The sequence below is a fragment of the Squalius cephalus genome (assembly GCF_949319135.1).
Source record: "Squalius cephalus genome assembly, chromosome: 10".
NCBI lineage: Eukaryota > Metazoa > Chordata > Actinopteri > Cypriniformes > Leuciscidae > Squalius > Squalius cephalus.
The window spans coordinates 35,590,027-35,617,825 of record NC_137131.1 but is presented as its reverse complement, the minus strand read 5'-3'; the positions used below and the strand labels follow the sequence as shown (position 1 = coordinate 35,617,825).

Below are 27,799 nucleotides of genomic sequence, written 5' to 3'. Positions count from 1 at the left end.
CCACGCGCCTCAGCAACAGTAACGTCGTCTGGTGTGCGCGCGCACGGGACGGAACCACTGAGGCTGAGGGAGCGCGCACCTCAACGCCAGCTGTCCTCTGAGGGAGACCCTTGCCGCCCCTCCCCAAAAGACATGTCTGCAACCGCAAAAAAAAAAATAGTATTTTATTTTTCAGCTGTTTAGGACCCACTCATACATTCACTCACTTCGATAATACTGCACAGCTCTAGCCCATCGACCACCAGCAGCACAGCAACGCCCATAGCAACGCCTCCTCTGCACATCCTCCTTCTGTTTCTCTGACCCAGCAACACCGGCCGCCCTCCACCACCAACAACCAACCTGTTTTTCAACGACCTTACAAACGTTGGATCCATAACACACAGTTGTGTTTTCTTTTTAACGCAAAGGACCATGAACGCGCTGTGTGCAGTCATTCTTTCATCAGTCAAAGGTGCGTACCCGTATGAAACACCATGCGCTTATTTATCAATGCAGTCCATAGGCTACTATTGTTCCATCATGGATATTGTTTTTGCATGCATATTGAGTGAATGCCTGCAATGGTTGTAGATTATGAATAATGTGAGCAGTGTAATCTATATGGCTTTATCATGCGGTTCGTCGTCTTGTTTTCGTTATTCCTGCGCGCGGGGTGCGGTGCTGCAGATTTCACACTGATGATGCGACTGGTCTTCTGTTGCAATCATTCCATCCATCTGCAAATCTGCAATTATAAAATGCATATTTAGAATTTTGCGCTTTTAAATTTTTTACCTCTGCTTACAATTATCAGTTTCATTGATGCAGCATATTTTACGCTATTTTATACAATGAGTGCTATTGTTATTAATTATTTTTTTTGTCACGAATCACCATTTATTTAATGATTTTATTTCATCAATGCATTTAATCTGGCAGAGTGCATTGCATTAACATCACACCTTATCTAGATTGGTTGCCATGGCAAACACCATGGCTGAAAATAGGCTCAAGGGGGACACTATGTCGGTAAACAACACTACATTTCAAACAACAACCATTACAATCAATCAGCCTTCAGCTAACTGTAGGTTGTTACATTAATGCATAAAAATCCATCTTCATGTGGATTGAATTTCATAGTGACCTCAGTAATTCTGTTTTTGTTTGTTTTTACATGCAATGAACAGACATAAAAAAGATGGTGTAGTAAAGAATAAAAAAGAGTGGGGAGAATGTAGAAAATAAATGGGGGACAGAGGCCACACATGGATTAAGAGATTATGGATAGAGGCCGAGAGATAATGATTATTTTACAGCAAGAGAGGAGGGGACATGCTGGGTCAGCAGTTTTGCTGTGGATGAATCAAAACTAAAAGATTTAAAAAATGCAATCCAACTTTTAAAACTATTGAGCGTCTATGATCCTACTTTTCCTCTCTTTTTACATTAGTCACTCATCATTGCGAAAGCCCTTCCTCGAGCTGAAACATTGAGGGATTCTTTTCCCTTGAGCTCACCTGTAAGTTCTGGCCTATCAAGGAACTGGCAGCGGCACGGGAGCTCCGCCCACCACACCCTCTAAATGAGGGACAAGGCCACTCAGGTGAGACATTTATGCTGTTTATATGCTATCCTTACATAACATGCATACTTTAAATGGACAAAATTATACCATAGAGAAAATTATATTTATATTATAACCAAATATATAAAAACACTCACATAGTGTGTGTTAAATAAGGGATCATTTTGTTTATAACAAATATCCAGTTTTAAAGTTACCTGGGAAGCCAATTTACAATCAACAAATAAAATGAATCATTTATAGATAGTGTAATTTAAATATACTATATAGAAGTATAATTGTGTAGAATTCACAATATAGATTAATATGGCTAATTTAGGTTTTACTAGTTAAAGGAATAGTTCACTTAAAATTTTTAATTCTGTCTTCATTTACTCACCCTAAAGTTGTTTCAATTTGTTTTCTTTCTTCTGCTGAACGCAAAGAAAGATATTTTGAAGAATGTCGGTAACCAGACAGTTGATGGATCCCACTGACTTCCATAGTATTTTTTTTTTTCCTACTATGAAAGTCAATGGGGTCCATCAACTGTTTGGTTACTGACATTCTTCAAAATATTTTCTTTTGTGTTCAGCAGAAGAAATACATTAATACAGGTTTGAAACTACTTGAGGGTGAGTAAATGATGACAGAATTTTCATTTTAAGTGAACTATTCCTTTAAGGCATATAATATACCAGTTAAAATTTATATTATATATATATTTTTACATATAGTATAATTGGTATAGTTTTCTGCTTGCTAATGTTTTATAGGGTGAAAAAAGGACTAATAGCTTGTTCTAGATTTTTTCTTAGTATTCATACATTAAAGAGTTAGTTCACCTAGGCCCTGTTTCAATCAGAAGAAATCAAGACAGAAGTGGTTGAAAGTGGACAAAAGAGACGGATTAAAACACCAGGTGTAAATGGATATACAGTATGTTTCCCTCGTCTAGTGATCTGATCGACCAAAAATCTTAATACCAGGTGTAAACAAGGTCCTACAAAAACAAAATTAAAAATTCACAATGATAGTTTATAATGGCTTTATGGCTGTTAAGCGTTAAAAAAAATGAAGCCCTTGAATCAAAGGTTCTTGAAGTCATACAATAGCTTTCTGTGAGGAACAGACTGAATAATCTTTCCCTCCAGTAAGCCGTTTCATGAATGAACCAGTCGATTCTTGAATTGTTCAGTCCAGTCTCTGTTCTTCACTCATTCGCTCTCGTTTTTCCTTGTCAGACCCCTAGGGCCTGGGTAGATGAGCGGAGGAGAGGCTCTCATAAGCGGTCGGCTTCTTGCGGCAGCACTGACCAGCTGAAAGAGGTGAGACATTCTAGAGCCATTATAACATGTGCTGATCTAGTGTGCCTTAACCTTCTCCTTTATTAGTTTTTTCCTGTACTATGCTATTCATCATCCCCATTTTGACTTCTTTTAGATCGCAAAATTGCGACAACAGCTCCAGCGTAGCAAACGCAGCAGCCGCCATCGCCGGGACAAAGACCGCAAGTCCCCCTTTAATGGCAACCATGCTATCATCCAGTCACAGGTGGGCATCATCGCATCCCAGCAGCCACCATTTGTGCTTGTGTGTGAATAACAGGGTGCTCTTGGATGTCAGTAAGAGTGCCACCATAACCTGAGCTAGAACACGCTGCAGAATTGAAGTAGGCCAAACATCTGGAGAATTTAATTGCGCCCCACTTTCCTGCATATTTGTCCCATTTTTGAGGCTTCTCTGGCCCCTTGGAGACTGGGGGACAGGATTGTCCCAAAGGACCGTGGCTTGTTTTAGTGTAGATTACAAAGTCTTCTCTCACAGCCTGCCGTCATCAGGACAGCCTTTGGACCTATAAGTCAACACATTGTGTTTCTATGTGTGTGCATTTTTAAAACACTCTTGTTTAATTAATTATACTTGACACCTCAGCAGAATACAGCAACCTAGCATGGAAATGAGCCCCCTGAGTAGAGGGCACTGGGTTTATTTGTTCACTTGAAGGAATATTCCAGGTTTAGTACAGGGTAAGCTCAGTCAACAGCATTTGTGGCTAGAAAATGTTGATTACCACAAGTATAATTTTTCGAGGTTAGGGTTAGGGCACAGTGAGGCACTTAAAATGTATGTGAATGTAGAATTTTTGGAATATATAAAAGGTGCGGTCACATTAACCGTTGCTCGGCCAAATTTTGCGGAAGAAATCCAGTTTGAATAGGGATCTGGAAATGGAAATCTTAAGAAACATTTCTCCACACAGATTTCGCATCAGGTTGAAGTAATGCAAATTTGTAGCGATGACAACAGAATGCTGCTTTGTCTGAAAATGACTCACAGTGGACAGGTGAAAATTTCACTAATGTGGCCTTCAATTAATTGTTCTATTGTAATTGTAAAATTGTAAATTGTAAAAGTCATTTTGGAGTTGGACGTTTTTAGGCATTAATGTATGTAGTTGGCAATGATGTTGTAAAATTTAATACAACAGCTTGTAAAGAAAAGAAAAGGAGAGCAATATTTCACACTAAAAATCAGGTTAGCATGCATATTGTTTATGTCTTAAGACCAAACTATTGAAACAGCGAGTATTTTAATGTTTACAGATTGCCTGCCTTCAGTTCCATTGTAGACTTTGGCTTTCTTTTTAAAGAAAAGGAAGAGGACGTGCAAATTGATTTTTGTGGTAATTAATGCCACAAATTATGCCACAAATTCCATTGATTGAACTTGTACTGAACCTGGAATATTCCTCTCAACATCTTTAGTGTTTTAAGGACAGGAGAGATTGTGTCAATACATCTCAAAAACCAAGAGGACTCATTTCTGAGAAATGGGAAAGGAAAAGAAAGGAAAGGAAAGGAAAGGAAAGGAAAGGAAAGGAAAAGAAAGGAAAGGAAAGGAAAGGAAAGGAAAGAAAAAGTTTGGCTATCCAAAACCATAAACAGAGAAGATCATGAGAGCATGAAGAAAAGATTGGGAAAGAGCGCTTACATCACACCATACTCAAAAGAAGTGCCCTCAAGCTGAGCAGTAATGGGCTCTCAATGGTAATGTTCTCTGTAGTCAGTGGTTTGTGTATAATGATGGAGCTTAGTCTGGCAGAATGTTTGATTTTTGGCAGTGGAGAGACTGCAGAGATTGTGTATGTGTGGGCTCACTGTGTGTGGGAGTCGTTCTAACAGGATTACACAGAAGGCTGGTTTCCCCTACAGGGGAATGTTTGTGTACTTGAGACATACTTAGACCCATACACGCATTTCTAAAGAAGTGTTGGACCTTTTTTCCTCTCTTTTTTTCCTCAGTCTCAGATGCCTAAAACCATCCTGATTCCCATCCCCATCTCTAAGTCCACACCTCCAAGATTTCGGAACAGCATAGAGGGGCTCAACCAGGAGATTGAACGCATCATCATACGGGACACTGTGGAACGAGATGAGATCATAATAGTGAGTGCATCTCAATAATACTGCCTGTATTATGTTGTGCAAGATTGGTTTTGACTTATTTTTTGTGGTAGAGCTGCATGTTGCGATATAACTATAAGTGTGATTGTCAAATAGTGCATTTAATGAAATAAATATGTATGCACTACCGGTTTCAGAGCAAAGCGCAGCATTTAAACACGTGTAGTTCAGGATACAGCGTTTAAGCATCTCTGAATAGCTTGGCTAATTTACTGTGAATCAAGCTGTTCTGAGACACTGATATCAGGAGTGATCTACAGTACATAAAATAAAAGCTTGATGGCTTGCCATTTGAAAAATGAAGCAATTAATATGTAAATATTGGAGTTATAATTTTACAGTAAAGTAAAATTACTCATTTTTTATTTTACAGTACAATGGTTATTACAATATATTTCTTATTTTGTTTAATATTTGTATTTAATAATAATTATCATAATAATTATTTTACAGTCATATTGAATAGGTAAAAAACTGAGAATGTGCTCTATGGAAATTCAAGTGAAAAGATGAGTTTTTTTAATAATAATTGAATTTTTTTTAGAAAATATTTAGTGTATGATTTACCTTTTAAACAATTTTCTCTCAGAAATGCTAGTAAATTTCACAAACAGTTACAAAGAAACGACAAGTAACAGACTGAATTAAAAGTGAAATTTTGATGTAGACTGAAATTTGTCAAATGTACTCCAAAAATCTTTATTTAAAAATATTTTTTATTACACTGAAGCTTTTTCTAAAGAACTTTGCGATTAAAAAAAGTCTTCAGAGTAAAGTCATTTTTCCACTTTTTTCTAATTATTTTAAATTCTATGCAGACGAACCTCAACAAAATTACCCCACCTACTCTAGAATGGTTCATTCTTTCCAAATATACAGTAGCTATTCAAGTCATCTGTTGAAAATTCCTGTTTTTTTTTTATAGCGCAATACATAGCAGACAAAAAAAGATTGCATTTTCAATTCTTTCCAATATCGTTCAGCCCTATTTTGTGCTATAGGGGCTGTAACATGGCTTATCAGGGCACAATCAATACTAATGATATGTTTGGTGGAATCCAATTAGTAGAAATTGCTTTTACCCTGCACATCCTACTTACTTAAGCAAATGTGTGTTTTAGCCACAGGATGTTCCTGATGGGCACCGCGCGCCCCCTCCCCTCCCCCAGCGCAGCAGCAGCACACGCAGCATTGACACACAGACGCCCTCGAACGGTGGGCTTGGCAGTAACCGTAGCAACAGCAGCAGCCGAGCTGACTCAGTCTCACCCTCGTACCTCAGCATCCTCAACGACACGGTCGGAAACAGCCCACTCGATGACACGCTCAATGAGAGCAAAGAAAGAGGTGAGAAGCACATGCATCATCATCATCACACAATAAGCTAAAATCTAACTATTTGATTTCTAAACATTCCTTTTTCCTGTCTTAGACCTGGGACCTTGGTCTCCTCTGCCCAAATATGCTTCATCTCCAAAGCCCAACAATAGCTATATGTTCAAACGTGAGCCTCCGGAGGGCTGTGAGAAAATTAAAGCTTTTGAAGAAAACCAGTGAGTTACTGTTCTGTAGACATTTTGTCTGTCTGTTTGTGTAAGATATTGAACAGTCAGTTACGTAAGGATGGTGCTTTATTTTCAGAAAAATACTATGAGCTGTTTTATTTAAATTTTAAATGCAATAACCAAAAATTTGTCTGAATACAGTTTTAAAATCTGTTTTTCTATTTTTCAAAAATAAAATAAAAAACAAAAAAATATTTAGTAAATGAATCAAATAAATAGTAATTAGAAATAAATTATAATTTATAAAATTAGGTAACAGGGTTGTAGATTTAGCCTAAATTAATTCAATTTAAGTCAATTATTAGAGACTATCTAGTTTGTAATCAAATGTTTGCAGTCATTGATCCCATAAATTAAAGACAAATCTTTGTTTAATCGTGATTATTAAAATTATGGAAGCCCTGTGAAAAAAATATCATGCTTTGGTAAATCAAAATTATAAAAAGGTAAAAATTTACAAAAAAAAGTATTATGACATACTTTTTATTTCATAGTTGACTTTTTATTTCATTATTTATGTCATAATTAAGATTTTTTTTTTATGTCATAATTATGGTTTACCAAAGCATTACTTGTGTAAAGCGGACATAAAACAATTTAATGGAAGTAGTTCTATTTATTATTAGAAAGCCTCAAACTATTGATTCCTGTGTTTTACAATTTTATGGAACATTTCATTTTTTATCAGTTGTTATAATGAAAAATAACTCATTGCATGATTTTAAAGGTGCAGTAAGCGATTTCTGAGAAACATTGTTTATATTTGAAATCAACCCAAACAAACACACCCCTCCCTTCATTACCCCACCCCAAAATGCACAAACACAATGCAAGAGTGGATGTCTCTTTATCATAGCAGAAGCGAAGCAACAAAAAAAAACACTTTGCGGAAAATAATGCGAAAATGACGAACGAACGACAAGGAAGAACAAAAAATGACCATTTAGTACACAAGAGTATATACAAGAGTTGGTTATTAGTCGCCAGCATCACACCAGCTCCAGACGAACAATGACACTCAAAACGGTCCTGTTACTATAGTACCTTACTGTTACTTACTGTTAACTTAACTTACTGTTACTATTACAACAACAGCATATCTGGGTTCTGTGAAACATGGCTAAACCAATGTTACTCACGTATGGAGCAGAAACTACGCAACCTCTGCGTCCATTTTAGACCTTCCCGCTTCTGTCTCTCTAGCGCTGGAAGGCTTTTCTAATAAAATCGCGGGTACTAAAGCTTTTGCCTGATCATAACCCTTCTTTTTCTATTGATTTTCCTTGGACCTTTTCTCTTTTGTAATGTCTCTCAGCCATCTCTCTTTCTACAGTCTTTCTTCAAATCTCCCTCTTGCTCACTCTCTCTCCCTCATAAGTGGACACACCCCCAACTTCTGATTGGCTACAAGTGTGTTGTAGTGCTCGGTGTGATCCACTTTCAACAGTGTTTCTCAGAAATCACTGACTGCACCTTTAATTGTTGGATAAAATCAAGAAGTTCCAGGCCATTGAGGTCGGCCCTATGACTTGGCAAGACTTGGTTGTTTTGTAGTAATGTTTTCATAGTGAGGGGTTTAACTTCTTATCAGTATGAAATATACATTTCCACAAATCAGCCATGACCTACTTTTGCATCTTCTGTTTCAGGCCAAGGCCTCTCCAAGATATTCCTCCATATCTCTGCCCAGACAGAAACAAGGTGAACTTCATTCCCAAAAGCGGATCTGCTTTCTGTCTGGTGAGCATCTTAAAGCCTTTGCTACCCACCCAGGAGCTGAACTTCCGTAGCGGGGTGGGATACCGTAGTATCTCGCCCTCCTTGGTGCCTCTGGGTGGAGTTGGGGTTAGGAGCTTGTCCCCCTCCATGGGTTCCGTCCTGTCCCGTGGACGTCAGTCACCATGTCTCCCACGACACCTTGAGGAGCCAGAGGGTTAAAACGGAAACGAAGGAACCTCAGCTGATGAACAGAGATGTCATTTTTCCACACTCCTGTATTGTCTGATAGAGTCAGAGCTTTGTTAAGATTTTATTTAAGAACATGTTCTGAACAACTTCGAGAGATATCAGTTTGAAACTTGAACAAGAGGTTTTTTTTGTTGTTGTTGTTATATAAGGGTAATGGTATTATATGTCAAATGGAGGATCAAAAGAAGGTTTTCAATATGGTGTACATAGATGAAGCATTTTTAGCATTGCACTTCTTTTTACTTTCTCAATGATTTATTGCATTTTACCATGAAGCCTTTGAATTTTCTTATGTATAGCTGCATCCTTTAACCTACACAAGAGTCTGGAATCATTTTTAATGTTTTTGAATGGTCTCATGCTGGATTTATTTGATCTCTTATGCTGCATTTATTTGATTAAAAGTACAGTAAAAACAGAAATATTATTACAATTTAAAAGAACTATTTTCTATTTGAATACATTTTAAAATGTAATTTATTACTGTGATGCCAATGCTGAATTTTCAGCATCATTACTCCAGGTTTCAGTGTCACATGATCCTTCAGAATATGCTGATTTGGTGCTCAAGAAACATACTTATTATTATCGATGTTGAAAACAGTTCTGCTTAATAGTTTTGTGGAAATTGTAACACACTACCATTCAAAAGTGTGGGATAAGTTAAAAAAAAAGAAAGTCTTTGCCATCATAGGAATAAATAAAGGCTAAAATAATATAGAATACTGTTCACTTGTAATATTGCCATTTTTGCTGTTTTTATCAAATAAATGCATAAGACGTCTTTCAAAAACATTCAAATATATGAATTACTCCTAACGTTTGACCTGTAGTGTAAATGTAGTAAGTGATTTGATTTACTGAGGAAATGTAGGTTTTAGGTCACAGTTTTGCTTGCTTATAGTTTACATGCAGTTTGAATAGTGCTGGAGAAACAACCAGAAATGTTGTAGCAGATTTGAGGAGGACTAAAAAATGTGCCTGACTCCCACCACCTGTCCATAGGACCCCGTTTGCTTACAGTCCTTTTTCTATCATCGTCTGACCCTACATTCGTCTCTGCCCCTTAAATGTATAGAGCCCTTCCCCATATACGTAAACCTGTATGTGCTTAATGTTATTAGCTGGTGAGAGGAAGTTTTGTTGGTACATGAACAACAGCCTGAACACGCATTAGGTGGAGGAGACATCGATCAAATGGACAGGACAGTATTATTGTTAAATTTAAACATTAGTTCAACTGAAAGGTGTCATTACTGTAATTTCAATACAGTGAAGGAAAATGGATTGCACTGGATATGAAAGACTTGTCATGAAACAGCAAGAGAAAAGAGATGCAAACAATTTCAAAGAAAGGCATGGCTTTAGCTAATAGTGATCTGAAAATGTACTGATTTGAACTGTAGCAACTTTATACTGTGAAATATTCCATTATTCATACAGTAAAGCTTCCTTTCTTCCAAAAAAAAGTTGATGAAAGACTACAGGCAATCCTGAACAAAATGTAATGTATGTATGTAATTGCCTTAATACTGAATTGAAATAGGGAAGTGTGTAAATTAGACAGGTGCCTGTTGTTCCATTTGTTTTAGTTATTACCAGATTCTTTTCTTCTGTGAATAAACTTCAAGATCGTTGTAACTCTGGTTTGTTAAAGGTACACTAACGTTTGGCCCTCTATTGGTTTTAAAAAAAGAAACTCCATGCACTGTTTTGTTTGTGCAGATGAATTTGGCTATCCTCCTACTGCTCATAAAACATTCACTACTAGACTTAATAGATATAACCAGTTTATTTGGACAGGACCTCTAGCTGACTAGCTGACTGTGGCTATACCAGAGAATGTCCATAGACGGGCTCTGGCTATGACATGGTACTTCCTTAAAAAAACAAACAGCACAGCTACAACAACCGCAATGAAAATTAACTCTTACAATTTACAATTACAAACAAAAATTACAATTAACTCTGTTATAGAGCTACATTTGGCAAATTATCTGTTTAATAAAATACCTTACTCACCTGTTGAATAATAAAAATGTTTTCAACATTTCAAACCCCTCAGTTCTCGCCATCTCCGACTCCGAAGCCAATGTTGAGTCTAGGCTCTGTTCTCTTTTTGCAGGAGACTCATCTGTTCGGCATTAAATAAAAATAAAAATGTATTCGATCCCCGAAGGTAGGCCTACAAAATTTAGCGTGCTCCTTTTCAGCCTTACTTCGTTGTGACAAGAAAAGTAGCCAGAGTAACTTTTCGCTATTTACAGATATGACAGACCTGCGCGGGCAAGCGACATTGGAATGCGATTTCCCGCGAAAACCGTCCCGATAGGTTTAAAATATAAACACTTATAATAGGCTTACCATAGTAAATCAGCGTGAGTCAAAAAACATGTTTTGAAAGAACCATCACTGATGTGTTGACTCATTCTTTTTGACTCACTCATTCTAAAAAAGTTTTTTTTTAATAGTGTACCTTTAACACACAAAAAAAAAAAAACATTTTTTTGGCAACATGAAAGATAAAAAAATTAGAGAAAAACATCTGAAACAATTCTACTCAAATTTATTTGCTCTCAGATGCAAGATCTCCCATTCCAGTTTCCATCAATGAAATTGTACAAGTACATTATTTTTAACTGAAACAAAAGGCAAAGTTGCATAAAATAAACAGATGAAAGCAGCTGTGAATGGTGTACATTCTTTTCCCTTCAAAGTAAACATGTCAACATGTCTCAACATATAGTTCCAAACACAATTTCTCACATCAGAAAGTGACACTTCAAAATGTTAAACTGCACTCAAAACAGAAACATGTGCTCCAGTACATATGGAGTGATATCCTGTGAGAAATGTTCAGATTCTCCACCTACACAAACTATTCAGATCAACAAACAAGTCTATGCTTAAAACATACAACATACTTTCCAGAAATACCCGAGATTGCACTCGGAGACAGTTTAGTGCAAGAATTCACTTGTTTTCTTTAACGCAAATAAAACAGACTGGTAATAGTTTCAGGTAAACTCACTTCTGGTGAGTCCAAATATGGTAATCTGGGATAAAATTAAATGTGTATGCTTTTTGGAGTAGGATAGTTACGTAATTCTGTGCTAAAGGTGACATACAAACTAAAAACACATTTAAAAAAACGTTCACAAACAAACATTCCAGAGTTTTTCATCTCAGTGTGAATGTGAAGAACATTTGGGAGAAGTTATTTCTCTGAGTGAGTGTTTCAGCATTTGTCACTGAAAACAAGAATGCATTGCATCACCTATTATTAGTTCCACTGAAATGTGACCTTGTCATTCTTACCACACTACTGGCACAGCACACCACTTGCATATGTAGTTTAGAGTAACACTTTTTTTTAAATTGTTTTAATAAATAATTTCATTTATTTTATCATTTAGGGTTAAACTAATCCAGTGAATGTGACTTCAAAAATATTTTTTTTTCGTGATTGATGCGTAACTTCACAGACTTTGGGTATCTGTCTTGATTAAAAATACAGTCTTTAATAGATGTTTTAAATCTGTAACCCTGTTTCTGGACATTAAAAACTCCTCTATTGTACAAAGCAAACAGATATTTAGTATACACACACTTATTTAGGTTTTTTGGTCCTATACAAACCTGCCCTCCACATAAGAGCTGGGCAAATCCTGACTTTCTTGTCCCTTTAAACATGTGCACTTCATATTGTAACAACGTTTTAGTGATATAGCAATGAAGTCTTCATTTTACCCTTCAGTGTCCTAATGTACATACAGTAAATTCACACACACACAATGAAAGAAAGGAGGAAAGAGACATTCCCATAACTCGGAAATCTTCCAGTGTGGAATATGGATTCAGATTTCTTGATGCTTCCTTGGCTCAGGTTGAATCGTTTCAGGAGAGGTAGTGTTCCAGCTCCAAATAAAGGCTTGGGATATGCACTTCTTTCCACCATTCTAAAGGACAAAGAATGCTTGGAATGAGATCAGCATTATGACATGCACAATCTCCCCTCGAGCGGCGTATGAATTGACACATAAAAAAGATTTAATATTCAAACTACATTAAAAATACAAATCATGGTTCACAATTTTTTTGATGGTCCCTTTAACAAATTCTGTTGACTATAAGTAACGTTGCACCAACATGTCGACTAACTTGCATTGGAGTGTTAGTAGAGTATTAGACTGGTAGGGTTAGGGTTAGAATAAGTTAACACGTACTTGCAAAGTTACTTATAGTCAACAGAATGTTCAAAAAGGACCATCAAAATAAAGTTTTACCCAAATTATACACACATTGGGTCTCATTCATGAAACATTCGTAAATATACGAGTAAATATGTGAGTGATTTGCGCGTAAAGAGACCTTCCCGAAAACTCTTCTCCTGATTCACAAATACTTCGTAAACGTCAGATGTGATAGTGAAATGTGTGTGTGTTAATGAATTCCAATCAGTCGTAAATGGAACGCCACGCTCATTCTCAATTACCATAAATCCCGACCATTAAATCCGACTGACAACTATATATGGGCATCATATTATTATGACACCAAAGGAAGGATTTCAACATGTCTTCTCAAAAGCAAATGAAAAATAGAAATTTCTCAAATGCAGAAATTGAAGTTTTATTATCAGAAGTTCATTTTATTTTCAAGCGTACATAGTGGCGTATCAAAATGCTGTGTAAATATGTACCCGATTAAGGTGAATTAAAATGCAGCCTTATTAATGAGCAAAACGTTCGGACGTTAAACGCACTATTCACGCGTGGCTGGGAGCACATGTAGATTTCTTTCATACCAACTAACGGAAAATACGAACATTTTAATGAATCCGAAAATCTACGCCAGAACCACTTTACACACGATTTACACAAAAATTTGTGGTTCATGAATGAGACCCAATGACTTTTTTCTGTTGGTTTGTTTTAACTAATTTAAAATGTCAAGGTAATTTAATTGTTCTGATATCATAACGAAGAAAAACAAGAAAACCCGCATTTAAAAAAAATATAACAAAAAAAAAATACTCAAAAAAATGTGTCTGTCAAATCAAAGTCTTGTAGTTGCAGCCAAAAAAAAAACAAAAAACATGAAGACCCTCAGTGTGTTAGGGTAAGTCTCTTAAAATATCAGATCATTTGACCTTTTTATTACAAGGCAAGATGAGTTCAAACATAATATTAATTAATTGATAATTCATGATAATTGCAAAAAAATAACATTTTACTTAAGATGTCTACTCGCATATATTCAAGGTTTAAGGAAAATATATCCATTATTTCTTTCTTAATGGTTGCACCGCATGACATTTTTAGAGTCTTAAACTTTTTTGAAAATCATAAGTGTTTTCAAACCCAATGTTATTTTAGTATTAATCATATACTATTATAGTACTTATTCATATTTTGAATTCACTTTTATTTTTAAGTTTTAGTAATTTTGTTATGTTCTTTTGTCATTTAAAAAAAAAAATTTTTTTTTTTATTTATTTTTAGCTTTTTATTTCAGTAATAGTTTTCTTTAATTTTAGTTCTTAAATGTATTTATTTCAGTAAGTTGCCAAGGCAAAAAATAATAATAATAATAATTCTATAATGTACTTTATGTTTTTCATCTAATAATTATATCATATTTCATATGTATTTCAATTAACAAAAACTTTATCATCTAGTTTTAGATAACTACACCAAAACTAACATGAATAGAGAGAGAACGTTTCTATAAACCTGGAACCTGTTTGTCAATGATAAATATACACACTCACACCAACACAACTCAGGCACTGAGAAACTCCTGATCACTGCGTCCAATAGCGTCTGGGTTGGACAGAGGGTCAAGATCTGCAAAGAGGTTAAACCAGGCAGACATGTCCCTGGAGCTTCCTTTGGGTGCTAAAAGACACAGAGAGATGAATCACTACAGAAACAGTAAAGATTGTCAGTGTCCATCTATAGTTCTTGACATGTCATAAAACTCTCACCACTGGCAGAAGAGTTTGGAGTGTTCTGTGTAGGCTGAGATTGTCCTCCACTAGAAGGTGGTTGGAGGGGTGGGGCTTGAAACATAGGTGGAGTCGCCCATCCTGAATAACAGAAAGAGAATGAATATGAGTGATCAGCATGACATCACACTGACAGCACTGCATTCTAGTAGCACAACAAGAATAAGCTGTTCATTCCTCCAGCCACTAGAGGGTAAACTAAATGATTTGTCAAACCTGTGGTGCTGAGGCTATGGTCCAGGAGATGTGATGGCAGGAAGCCAGCGTGTGTGTCTGCCGTTTCTGCTTGCAGTGTGGCGGCAGCAACAGGAGCAGGAGGGGCCTCAAAACAGCCGAAAGCATCCTGCCACGCTTTACTGAACTCACTAGCGCCACCTGTAGCCCCAGGACTCAGCAGATCCTGCAGGAATGCCAGTTCACCTCGCTCTCCCTCCTCTTCTTTCCCTTCGACAGACTGGAAAGCCTCAGACAGAAGATCTCTGCCTACTCCAATAAAAAGAAGATAACGAGGCTTTTAAACTTTGTAAAAACGGAATTGCTTTCTCAGCACTTTTGTCTTGTTTTCCAGCACAAAAATCTCAACATTCTTAACCCTATAAAGCCTACTGTATCATTTCTGATACACAAACAATACACAATAGGGCCTCTATAATAGACAGGATAGTCTGCTATACTGTAATAAAGATCTAAATAAGATACTGTTATCTTATTGATTTACATTACAAGCTCTCAGAATTTAATCTTTCTTTTGGCCATATAAATATTAACAACTGCACCAAACTGCATATTTTTTGCTAGGTTTGGGCCTCTGAATTAAACTGAGGTGTTTTTTTCTTTTTCTTTTTTCTTATTGCATATGAGCTCCATATTCTCCTATATAAAACTGTATGACCCATAAAGGCCTTGTGTATCAAATATGGTAGGTAACAAAAAAACATGTATGCAAACTATTATTAAATATATTATATTATGTATAAAGGTTCAATAAACTGCTCCATTTCAAAAATATATTTTTCTGATTATTATTTCAAAGGTCAGGCTTTACAGGGTTAAATCAAGAAACATTTACTTGAGGACATAAGATAGTCTTGTTTTCTAAACACACACACACACATATACATATACATATATATATATATATATATATATATATATATATATATATATAAAATACTGAAAAAAGATAAGAAGCTTAAGGAAAGCTTCAAGAAACAGAAAGATTAGTTCATCAGCAACAAAAAGCAAAAGTAAATTTAAGTTAAATATGAAAAAGCAATCCTAGAATCCTCAAAGAGTGCAATGAAATCACACAGACCACAAAAAGAATGGAAACAATAAAGCACCTTGAAGAAAGTAGTTTTTAGAAATGCTTTTACAAGAAAAGAAAGAGCACTGTTGTGTTAATGGAGACAGGGTCAGAAACCCCAGAAGAGTGTTTACCGTTCAGAAGAGAATCTGAAAGAGCCATAAGCATGAAAAGTTTATGAATATTTCTTATAGAACCTAAGACTTATAGATCAGGGTGTTAAAGCACTTTCGAAGGAGGTTGATTTTAGAGAGTTAGAACAGGCCATAAGGGAGTCCTTGGCATTGAAGAGATGCCCAGTCAGGCATTTATACCTATTTCAGGTTGTAAGCTGCTGTGTAACGCATCTTGCTTTTCCTCATATGAGGTGCCTATGTCCCACTGAATAGCAGGTGTCATAGATGGGTGTATGGTCGGGGTCAAGGTTGGAGTAAGAGAATGGACTGAGCCAGGCTCAGGGGTCATTAACAGAAGGTCGTCATCTGTGCTAGATCCACCAATGGGGCCTAACTGTTCATTCAAGGCCGCTGTACAGGAGCGGAGGTGAACATGAGAGATACAAACAGACATACTGTAAATAAAAGTTGCTAAACACACTAGACGTTGCACCGACTAGACACAAAATTAATTAGTTCTACCAATATTTGATGCCAACTAGTCATGGATCATATGACTTCAGTTGCTGCTTCTTCATTGCGACAGTTAGGGCTGGGTGGTCTGACAATATAACAATATAAAGTGCCAACAAACTGAAATATACAGTATATTTTACGGTGTGTGTGTGGTTTCAATGGGAAGTACTGCCAGTACTACTGTCATGTTATGGCATTAAAGAAAATAAAAGGAATGTGCTTTATATATATATCCATCACTTGAACAGTGTGTTTTTTGGTGTATGACAATGCAAATAGCAGGCATGGGTGATAAACCGATATTAGTGATTAATTGGATAAACTGGCAAAAATGTGACAACTGGTAGAAATTTTTTATTATTGTCGCTGTCACAGTTACACTCACAAGACGTTGCAGTGTTGCATTTGTCATGCTTGATATTTTTAGTCTTGATATTTTTTAAAGCGATTTTAATCCGTTCAAGATCAATGATATGCAAAAGAATATTCAATTTGGTACAAGCATGCTGTTCTGCCAGCCATTTTTCCATGCATACACACAAAAAGCTGTCACAGAGTTGTCAAAATGCCTGTGTTGGTAAGTATTCATGTAACACAGTCATTTATGTCTTAAGTGAATGTAAAAAGTTGGGAAAGAAATCAGATGTGGGTCAGTATATTTGATCTGTGCATTAGGTTTTAAAGTGACAGCAGCCCAATATACCTGCTGCCGTTTGTGTCATTACTGTTTATCATATAACAAGAAGAGTGAAAAAATCACTCACTGCACTTAACTGAAAAACTTTTATAGCTTTAAAGCTACACTGTGTAACTTTTTTAGTTGATTCTTAGCAAAAAACACTTCGTTCTTTCAAAAATATATGTGCTCATTAATGTATATTTACTTCTTTCAAGTAATAAAGTATTCTCTTAAGTTTATAATCTGCCATTGAAAGTACATACGGGTGAGGGGTTCGAATGCCGTTCGCCATGTTGCCCCTCCATCTTGAAACTACATTAGCCAAAGAGGGACATACCTGTAAATTCAAGCTTCGCCTTTTGCGTTTTTCACTCAGTGACACCGTGACGAATGCGAGGGGGAGATTACTCGCGAGCTCGCGAGTGCCGGCAGATTTGAAAGATAGTGTGTGTGTGTGCGTGCGTGCGTGCGTACTCACATTTGAAAGAGAGAATTAAAACGTCAACGCGACAGACAAATCAGCAAGACCATAGTCAATATTGGAGTAACTTTTCCCAGATGGAAAGAGCTCATGAGGAGAAAAGATTTTAAAACGGACGCCGAGGTTGCCTGCTTTCTTCTCGACAGGTAATTCAGCCTGTTGTAATTCATTTGTGTAAATTCGAAGTTTTATAGTTGCTTGTCTAACCATTGTATGGTTGTGCATAACGCCAGAACGACCTCTAGTATAACTTCATCCTCGCGTCAATGGTGAAAAAGTATTGTTTACCTTGTAACATAAATCTGTGCTGCGACGGATCACAGGTGATGAAAAGTTTTAAAGGCGCATTTTTTTAAGCTATATAAAAAAAAAGAACACTGTAAATTTTAGTTATTTTTAATTGCTTTTACTTTGTACACATTGTAACGTTAGCCTAATCTGATTATGCTGGGATAGCCGATTCCAAGGGTGACGTTTACCTCCTGACATCTGTCCTGTAGTTTTATTCATTTTAGACGTATTGTTTATTATTGTCATGGACGAAGTCGATAACTGGAAGCCATGTTAATCTTGGAATAATACGGCCACCGTAGGAGTTAAAACGCCCTCGGAATTGAGAGGAACAGAAACTAATATTCACTGGGTAGTCATATACAATTTCACCGCTAGATGGGGGTAAAAATCACACAGTGTAGCTTTAATAAGAATCATTGTATATTTAATTAACAGTGTAGACTGGGCAGTGTTTTATTTTACATTTGAGTTATTCATTCAATTTAGTAGTATTTTGTACTTCTGTAACTTCTGAAAAACAAAAATGCACTGTTTATTTCATTTGTTTCATCTTTGTTCTTTTGTTTTTATTTGTCCTATTGCTTGCAATTAGTTTCTTTGTTCTTATTTTATTACTGACTGGTTACCTGTTTTCTGTAAGCTTCCATAACTTTTTACTTATATTAGTTAGGCTAGTATTGTATAATTGTGAAATTTTAATGTTATCTAAAATTAGCAGAGTAACAACATTATTTCCAGCCAAAAAAACGATATTGTTGACCCATCCCTAGCAAGCAGTATGAATTGGATAATGAAGATATGGAAGCATTCGTTTCTCACACACATCAGATTCACAGGACACATGTAGTCCTGTACATAAGTATGATACATGAGGAAAAAAGTGACTATTTACATCTGCAAGAATACTTCGATATAAATCAGAATATCACCATATGCATTAAGCAAATTAAAAAGTATTCCGGTTTCTAGAAATCCAAATAAGACAGCAGGCATATGCCAATATTAATCAGAATCTGCCATAACTGAACATTCATTCCCATCTGCGCATGTCCAAACAACAACTCTGGGTGATATTAGATACAGACTGTTTCCATTGCATTACATTCTTGCGTGCTACTGTAAGGACTTGAATAAGAAATTATAAGTAAATTAAATTACTGTCCAAAATTACTAAAACAGCACTTGCCATTTAGTATGATAATTGACTACTCTTCTGGATGACTAGTCATTTCTTAACAATGAGTTATCGTGCAAAGCCTAGTCCGCAAACAAACACACACACACACACACACAACTTACCAGAGTCCAGACTGGCACACAAAGAACTGTCAGACCCTCTACTCTGTCCATCTACTGCACGAGTAGAAACTGGTAAAGATAAAAAGAAAGAGCATCTAAGAAGCATGAGCCTTTGAGTGTTTTCCCAGAATGTGCTTTAAAAGCTGAACATACCAGTTTCGGATGATTCACCCAGCTGTTCATCTTCAAGTGAAACAAGACTGAAACATAAACATACAAACACCAAATTAAATTGATAGACACACTGATGCATGACTAAATGGATGTGTAATTTCTAAGATGGGAAGAGATGATTCACATTACTATGACATGCACAGTATCAGATAAGAATTACAAAACACCTTAAAATTGACAAATAAAAGTGAGTCAGTGATATTTCTAGGAAGCGGTGTTGGTCTAAAAACAGTTGTAACAAAATCATACTACAGCATGTCTAACACAGATGGCACATCATCTGCTACTGCCAAAACAGGAAATGACAGAGGAACTTTAAGCAGGGTTGCCTGTTCACAAAGGCAGCAGGGCTTTCTAATAGAACTACAATGTTCCACTCACAGATCAGTAACCAGAGCCTTTAAAGAGGCCTCTCGCCTGCAGAGAACCAATCTGAGGGAGCGGAGGGTTGCAGGGAATGAGGAAAGAGAGTGAATGAGAGATCTGACAATGAGAGCCAAGCGAGGTGCCGTCAAGGGGAAGACATGTTTCGTTGATGAAAAAGAAAACTGGGACTGCTAGATGTGTCTGTGTGAGATTCACTGACCATGTGATGTATACTGCACAATATAATGTAAAGAATAGGACTGTCATGATTCCTTGATTAAATTCAAATACTCGATTTAAAAAAATCCTTGATTGCAATTTACCCTTGTCGAGTAACCAGCAAATTAATAGAAATGGTGCGTTTCATGGATGAGAATCCATGACGTGCATTATTAAACCGTTTTCTAAGGCTGCACGATGTATTAAAACCATTTAAAAACCAGAATACTCGATTAATCGTCAAAATAATAAACCGATTACTCTATTATCAAAATAATCGTTAGTGACAGCCCTAATAAAGAACAAGCTGTAAATCAGCAAAATGGTTGGTTAATGAACAAAAACGCTTCAAAATGGAGTTCTCACTTGTCTGAATATGTCTTCTGGTCCTCGTCTTTGCTGTCCTCTGCTGAATGTGCAGAGGCAATCTGGTCCAGTGGGTCCCTCAGTTCCTGTGATGAGACATGAGGGTTTAAAACACATCACAACAGTTTATTTTCTGACATTTGTGCATGGACACCCACTTTGAGGGTTGTGAACTGGTAGGGTACATATCCTTTGAAGGCCTCATGGATGCCAGACATCACATGTGCAGTCTTCTCCCAGTAGTGTAGAAGCGTTGTCTACGGAAAAACAATTCAAGACGAATAAATTCACAATATAAAAAGTGAACGGGAACTAGAAAAAACGGGTGGAAGTAAATAAGTATTACCTGGTAAGTGCATAATGAATGTGAAAGCATGTTGCAACGACTGGCTCCCAGCATGTCCACTTTCTGACAAACATCATTCTTCAGCTTATCGAAATGCACTTTTGTTCCTCTTACCTGGGCCTGAACCTGTTCACAAACACACACAGATAGCAGAATATTTCAACCTCCACATTCAGTATATAGATGCAATCCCTCCCACACTCGCTTTGCGGGGTCTGACCTTGCGAAATTTCTCCAGTTGTTTGTAAGTATCTGGGTCTAGTTCCTGTGAGACATCCTTCATCCAGAGCAGAGCTCCGCGATACTCGGTCCGGGCTTTCTCCATCCGGCTTACTGTCAGCAGGGTGTCGGCGATGGCTCTCCTCCGGAATGTCTCAACTTCCTGTTCAAATCGATGGAGAGGGGTACACAGAGCCAACCTGGGCATGACAGAGGACAAGAGGACAGGTAAATGGCTTGATCAATGATTACAGATGAGTGTAAAGTAGATGTGGCATGCAAGGATAGAGAAAAGTTACATTCAAGACTGTGGGTTTACTCATTTGTGTCTTTATGTCTTTAGTTTGTAGAATATAGAAATGTTCTTTCCAGGGCTGCCAAAGTAACTTAATTATATAATGAATTAAAAATGAAACTGAAATGTATCACTAGTTTAATGTTGGGATTAATATCCAATTTAATAAATTAATTTGTATTAATTATACTCACATTCTTATACTCACCAATGCTGTATTTATTTGATACAGTAAAACATATTAAATTAGAAAATTGTTATTTTAAATTGTAATAAAATTTCTCAAGATCAATACCATTTACTATTTTCTTAATATACAAGCTGAATTTTAGCAGACATTACTCCGGCCTTCAGTGTCACATGATCCTTCAGAAATCATTCTAATGTGCTGATTTGGTGCTCAATAAATATTTCCTATTATCATTATTATCAGTGTTGAAAACAGTTGAGCAGCTTAATATTTTTGTGGAGACTGATTCATTTCAGAATTATTTGATGAATAGAGGTTTTAAGAACAGCATGTATTTGAAATAGAATTTTTTAAACAGAACTATATACATGTATATAATACACAGTTTTGTGGGGGAATGAAATACTTTTATTCAGCAAGGATGCATTGAATTGATCAAAATAATAATAGCTGTTGTTGTTGTTATTTGTAGACTTATTTGTGTTCATTCATATATTTCAAACAGCTAAATTAATTAAGAGAAACTACGTATTTTCAATATCAAATGGGTGGGTTGCCTGATCGATTGTCTAATAAGGCTGGTTTCAGATTTCCCTGTTTGATGACAAGTTGTTGGATGGCTAGTTCATTAGTCAACCATCATGGCCCTTTCCCTATCTGATCTATTAAATCATGATGTATGAACATAATAACTACCAAAATATCATGAAATAGAGCCCAATTAATTATTTTAAGCCCTAATTTGTTCATATTTGTGCCTACCTTTGCTTGGCGGAGCAGCAAAGGGCTTTACTGGTGGCGTCCATCATATTGCCTGCTTTTGTTTTATCATGCTCTGCCTGGAAGCGCAGGAACAATCCAAGCTCATTCTCCTCTTGAGAGAGATCTGAAGAGAGGAGGTCACAGGGGGCAAAAACTGGGTTATTACAACAACAATAACTAACAGTATTAGTAACAATATATGGCTTGATTGGACATGTTAAATGCTATCAATTACTAGAACCACAAAAACACATTCAAAGAGTTTAGCTTATAATTGCCCTTTGACTCAACAGTAACAGTACACATGAATACTGAGAAAATGTATGCCACTGCATGCAATGGCTTTCAAAACAAGCTGAACAAGACTCTTAGTGTCTGTGCACACAAAGAGGGTGGAAGATCATGTTCCTCACTCACGTGTGATTCTTTGCTGGTATTTCTCGATCACTTTCAGGAGTTCTGTGCAAGTGTTCTGGACTGAACGGAAAAACTGAAGGAAACAGACACACATTATCATTAACAAATGCATTTTAAAAGTTTTTTATACCAAATGTTACAAATTATGAGTTTGTTGCTGCACACCGTAAAATCTCTGAGCCTTTCATTCTCTTCAGAATTTCTATACGCAGACAGAACATTTGGTCACCCACAATAACATCTCAAAAAACCTAGACAACACATTAGAACACAAAAGAATTGCCTTTCCAGTCTTGCTGTCATGGCAACAAAGGATGTTATGTCCCTGATAGTCTGAGTGAGCAGGAAAATGTGTATACTTGTGCCCTACCTGAAAGAAGAAATCCACAGAAACTACACAAATGACTCACGGTTGAGCTGCCTTTGATCGAGAGAGGGTTTCAAGAGCTTTGAGGAGTCAAACACAGAAATAGGACTCATTTCCAACAGTTAATAGAGGGATGAATATATTGGACTGTTTCTTTTTTTAAAAGAAATAATACTTTTACTCAGCAAAGATGCATTAAATTGATCAAAAGTTACAGCAAAGATATTTTACCGAAAGATTTCTATTTCAAATAAATGAAACGAAATCAAAGAATGAAATTCTCTTCTTTCGAGCATTCTACTAATTTTTTTATTTCAGTTTTCACAAAAATATTAAGCAACACAACTGTTTTCAACAATGTTACTTGAGCACCAAATCAGCATATTAGAATGATTTCTGAAGAAGAATCATGTGACACTGAAGACTGGAGTAATGATACATAAAAAATCAGCTTTTTAGATTTGAAAATATATCAAAATTATTCCACAATATTTTATTTCTTTAATTTATCATTTTTTTATTAAATAAAGCAGCCTTGTTGAGTATAAGAAACGTCTTTCAAAAACATTGAAAACATTTACCGACCCCAAACTTTTGAAAGGTAGTGTAGGCGGTAATTTAGCATAAATTGATATTATTCAGAGTAAACCCCATATTTTATTCTCTTCCAGGAAAGTGACCAAAATTATTGGTCTATTAGTGGGGTCATCTCTGTATTAGTGCAATATTTTCACGTGCATCAAATTAAATACGGCATCTACCCAAGCTAAGGTCTACGTGTGCTGATGTAGCTGTGACCCCTGCAGGTGAGGTCTGCATTCAGGTTACTGTTTAACTCTTGAGCTCAGGTCTGACAAACAGAACACCCTCAGGAATCATGGTTGTACAACAGGCTCTCCTAAACAAACACTGTTATTGAAGTTTCCTATGTAAAATCCTGCCATTTCGCACCATAAGGATGATGCATTGTTTTAAAGTTAAGAGGAAATAGAGCTTTGAGAGTAAACAGGATAAAAGACTATTCTTTTGGACATAATGGCAGCTGTGGTTTAAAGTAGAAAGAACATGGATACACCTGTTCATTAAGCAAGCAGCCGGGGGGCTTATGGTGGCCTCTCTGCTGCTCTCTCGCACACTGGCACAGCCACAAAACCATCTAATGACCAGTAAACCAGGATATGCTTAAGAGTAACAGCCCGAGGCAGGGCAAGATAAGACAAGCACACATAAACAAACACACGCACACACTTCCTTAAACTGTGAGTGGTCTACGGATTTTTATTAGGTCTTGATTAAAAGTAATCAGAGAGCTACTTTATTTTATAAAAGCTAACTATTAATCAGCAGTGTTGGGGAAAGTTACTTTTAAAAGTAATGCATTACAATATGCTCCCTGTATGTTTTATCTGTTATTTCACAATATTCTATTCTAGGGCCATATAGTTAAAGACTGAAACACTATAGTGAGTTTTTTAAGCAGTAAGAAATTGCACACACACACAAAAAAAAAAAATTTTTTTTTTACTTTCTCTGATACAATTAAGTAAATAAATGGGTATCACTCTGGGTTTTATCGCCCCTCATGAACAATTGCAGTGCTTTACAACTATAGGACAGGAAGAGCTAAATAAACTTATCATTGCATCTAAACCAACAACATGTTGGTTTAGATGCAATATTCGACCCAATACCCACTAAACTACTGAAAGAGTTGTTACCTGTAGCAGAAGAGCCTCTTCTCAATATTATTAACTCGTCTTTATCTCATGTCCCAAAACTGTACAAGATGGCAGTTTTTAAGCCTCTCATTAAGAAACCACAATTAGATCCAAATGAATTAGCAAATTACAGACCCATTTCAAATCTTCCATTTATGTCTGCTCAATTGTGCTCCTTGCAAAAAAATGATTTGTATGAAAAATTTCAGTCTGGATTCAGGCCCCACCATAGCACAGAAACTTTACAAATGACTCACTTTGACTAGCTTCTGACCAAGGCTGTATCTCAGTACTAGTTTTACTTGATCTTAGTACTGCGTTCGACACTATAGATCACAAAATACTCTTAGATCGACTAAAAATTACACTGGCCTCAGGGACAGGCATTAAGGTGGTTTAGATCGTACCTATCAGACCGCTACCATTTTGTCTATTTAAACAGGGGAAAATATAAGATAACGTCAGTAAATGATGGAGTGCAGCAAGGATCTGTGTTAGACCCTCTGCTATTTTCAATATATATGCTGCCACTTGGTAATATGTGACCCTGGATCACAAAACCAGTCACAAGTAGCACGGGTATATTTGTGGCAATAGCCAACAATACATTGTATGGGTCAAAATTATCAATTTTTCTTTTATGCCAAAAATCATGAGGATTTTAAGGCACATTTATTTTTGTGAGTGAATCCAGCATAATCGCGAACATAAATGGACAACTTTAAAGGCGATTTTCTCAATGTTTAGATTTTTTGGCACCCTTAGATTTTAGATTTTCAAATAGTTGTATCTCGGCCAAATATTATCCTATCCTAACAAACCATACATCAATGGAAAGCTTATTTATTCAAGAAAATGACCCATATGACTGACCGGTCCAGGGTCACATATTATAAGAAAACATGGAACTAGTTTCCACTGCTCTTCCCTGTCATCATGTGACAGTACTCAATTAACCTCCCTCCATGTCACTCAGCCATTCACGCACAATGAAAAAAATAATTTGCTTTCAAATTTTAAAATTAAGCATGAGTCATACAGCCATTGAAAGAAAAACCCAGCCCAGTGACGCAACAGTTTCACTTATTGCTGACCGAGTCAGTTAGTTAGGTAATTTTTACTACATTTAAAAAGGTGCTCATACCGCTAATTTGGCATCAAGATCCGCGTCAGATGCCACCACATGCTCATCTTCCTTCTTCCCGGTGGCCTTGATCAGAACCTGCTTGGTCTTCCAGAACTTCTTCTGCATGCGGGCCATGACCGAGCTGTCCTCCCCCAGAACTGCTCTGCCACTGAACATATCACTGGAGAACCTGAAAGAACGTGCAGACGTATGTTTTTAAATATAGAATCTAAGAAGAGGAGGGGTAACATTCATTGGATGAAATTAAGATACAAACCCATAGCTGTCCATATTCTTAATGAGCGTGGCTTAGATCTGCAAATGGGATAAAAACACTGTATCATCCAGCTTTGAGTCAGACAAACTGAACTGTTTAGAAGTTTTGGGTCGGTACGATTTTTTAAAGAAATTCATATGTTTATTCAGCAAGAACTTGGATCACAGGAATAAATTACATATTAAAATAGAAAACAGCCATTTTAAACTGTAAAAAATATTTCACAATATCACTGATTTTACTGTATTTTTGAGCAAATAAATGCAGCTATGGTGAGCATAAGAGACAAAAACATTACAAAATCGTACCGGACCTAAACATTTAAATGATGTATGCAAATGCAGTATGTTGCAAAAAGACATTTTAGTACTTGCTTTTCAGAAATCAGCGGTGGCATTCAGCAGACTGACACTGAAATTAATGGGAGAAAATCAATGTCAAATATTAAACAATTAAAATAACAAATTATTAAGTTGTTTCAATGTTATAAATTAAGACTCACTGGACAATTTGAATGAATAATGAATAAATCTGAGCTTTGAGGAAATTCAGAAATTTGCCCTTTGCAAACAGCTGTCTTTGTTCTTTCGAGGTAACAGCTGTTAGCCATCACAATGACTGCCATGTCTCTCACGGTCATAATTTCCCAAATTCAATAACACATATAACTTCCAAATAAAAGCAAAAGCAAACGTTTAATGCAAGTCAAAAGAAACTATAATAAGAACCAAACAACTGTCCTAACATTCATTCAACACATGACTAGTTTAAGCAATATCAATGTTTGTTTTGACAATTTTATAAATAAATACAACATAATCAGTATTTCCCCCCCACAAAACAATACGTAGTAATGTGAAATGTAGTGTTTATGAGCTGACGCTGTTCTGATCGCACCTTCCTCCCCATCCAACTCATCATGATGGGTCTGGTTACAGTGTTGTTGCAAGCCGCCTGCTCGCTTTTATCACATTAGTATTTTTCACGTCTTTTGTTGTACACAACTGATACTTTGTTTTAATGCGTATATTTAACCATGTGTCCATAGCGTATACAGGATTCTTTGCGAAGATAAACGAATAAATATTGTAAAAAGGCAGAGCTACCGGATCCCAAACAAGATAAGGAGTCATCGAGCTCGCGGTGCGTTTCCCTATAATAACCCTCTTAACTTTAGCACGAATGTGACATGGAGACTTCAGTCGGCAGTTCGAAACTTACACTGTACGGGTCGTGATATTTTACAGTTTGCATTCGTCATATATGAGTGTATATAATTTAAGGAATTGTTATTAGGGCATCGCATTTCCTTACCCGCTGACGTTGCCGTGAGCAGCGCTGGGAACGTTCACGCACGTCATTCCAGTTAGCTGAGAAACAGCGAGAGCGCATGCGCAGAAACAAGCTAATAGCTCTCAATGGATTGAAGAAAATATTCATATATTTTTATTATATATATATATATATATATATATATATATATATATATATATATATATATATATATATATATATATATATATATATATATATATATATATAATGAATATATTTTGAGTTTATTGGTAAAATGTAATGTACATAGCAGGCCAACAATAAAATATATACAGTAGGCTATCAGAAATCATTTTGTGATTATTATAGTAGCTACTTCTTTTGTAAGTTGCTTATAAGTTTTCGGCTAAATGGATAGGCTACATGTACTTC

The 27,799-nt window shown here is 36.3% G+C and overlaps 2 protein-coding genes across 4 annotated transcripts; one reads left to right on the top strand and one right to left on the bottom strand.

Moving 5' to 3' along the window:
- Window positions 1–56: 56 nt before the first annotated feature.
- fam117ba (family with sequence similarity 117 member Ba) lies at window positions 57–11,110 on the top strand. The gene is made up of 8 exons (XM_079882623.1): window positions 57–454; window positions 1,436–1,588; window positions 2,794–2,877; window positions 2,993–3,103; window positions 4,855–4,998; window positions 6,138–6,363; window positions 6,449–6,569; window positions 8,231–11,110. Exons 2-8 carry the CDS (start codon window positions 1,568–1,570, stop codon window positions 8,517–8,519), a joined length of 996 nt encoding a protein of 331 aa, XP_079738749.1. The 5' UTR covers window positions 57–454; window positions 1,436–1,567; the 3' UTR covers window positions 8,520–11,110.
- On the bottom strand, window positions 11,099–27,480 carry ical1 (islet cell autoantigen 1-like). 3 transcript variants are annotated; one of them, XM_079882620.1, is made up of 17 exons: window positions 27,407–27,474; window positions 26,467–26,503; window positions 26,093–26,130; window positions 25,834–26,005; window positions 22,605–22,677; window positions 22,188–22,311; window positions 20,942–21,140; window positions 20,722–20,847; window positions 20,534–20,632; window positions 20,376–20,461; window positions 19,404–19,450; window positions 19,251–19,319; window positions 16,180–16,392; window positions 14,776–15,042; window positions 14,539–14,640; window positions 14,323–14,449; window positions 11,099–12,508 (listed from the first exon to the last, which is right to left on the bottom strand). In XM_079882620.1, exons 3-16 carry the CDS (start codon window positions 26,104–26,106, stop codon window positions 14,334–14,336), a joined length of 1,707 nt encoding a protein of 568 aa, XP_079738746.1. In that variant the 5' UTR covers window positions 26,107–26,130; window positions 26,467–26,503; window positions 27,407–27,474; the 3' UTR covers window positions 11,099–12,508; window positions 14,323–14,333. The 3 variants fall into 3 exon arrangements, with proteins under 3 accessions (XP_079738746.1, XP_079738747.1, XP_079738748.1); XM_079882621.1 differs by lacking the exon at window positions 16,180–16,392 and having other exon boundaries at window positions 11,100–12,508; window positions 14,776–15,045; XM_079882622.1 differs by lacking the exon at window positions 16,180–16,392 and having other exon boundaries at window positions 11,216–12,508; window positions 27,407–27,480.
- Between the last annotated feature and the right edge of the window lie 319 nt (window positions 27,481–27,799).

Coding starts and splice junctions, on each gene's coding strand:
- fam117ba (XM_079882623.1), top strand. CDS start 1,568: ATGAGGGACAAGGCCACTCAG. Junction 3,104..4,854: donor ATGCTATCATCCAGTCACAG/GTGGGCATCATC, acceptor TTTTTTCCTCAG/TCTCAGATGCCTAAAACCAT. Junction 6,364..6,448: donor CAATGAGAGCAAAGAAAGAG/GTGAGAAGCACA, acceptor TTCCTGTCTTAG/ACCTGGGACCTTGGTCTCCT.
- ical1 (XM_079882620.1), bottom strand. Junction 20,633..20,721: donor ATTCATTATGCACTTACCAG/GTAATACTTATT, acceptor GTTTTTCCGTAG/ACAACGCTTCTACACTACTG. Junction 15,043..16,179: donor CAGCTTACAACCTGAAATAG/GTATAAATGCCT, acceptor TTATTGGAGTAG/GCAGAGATCTTCTGTCTGAG.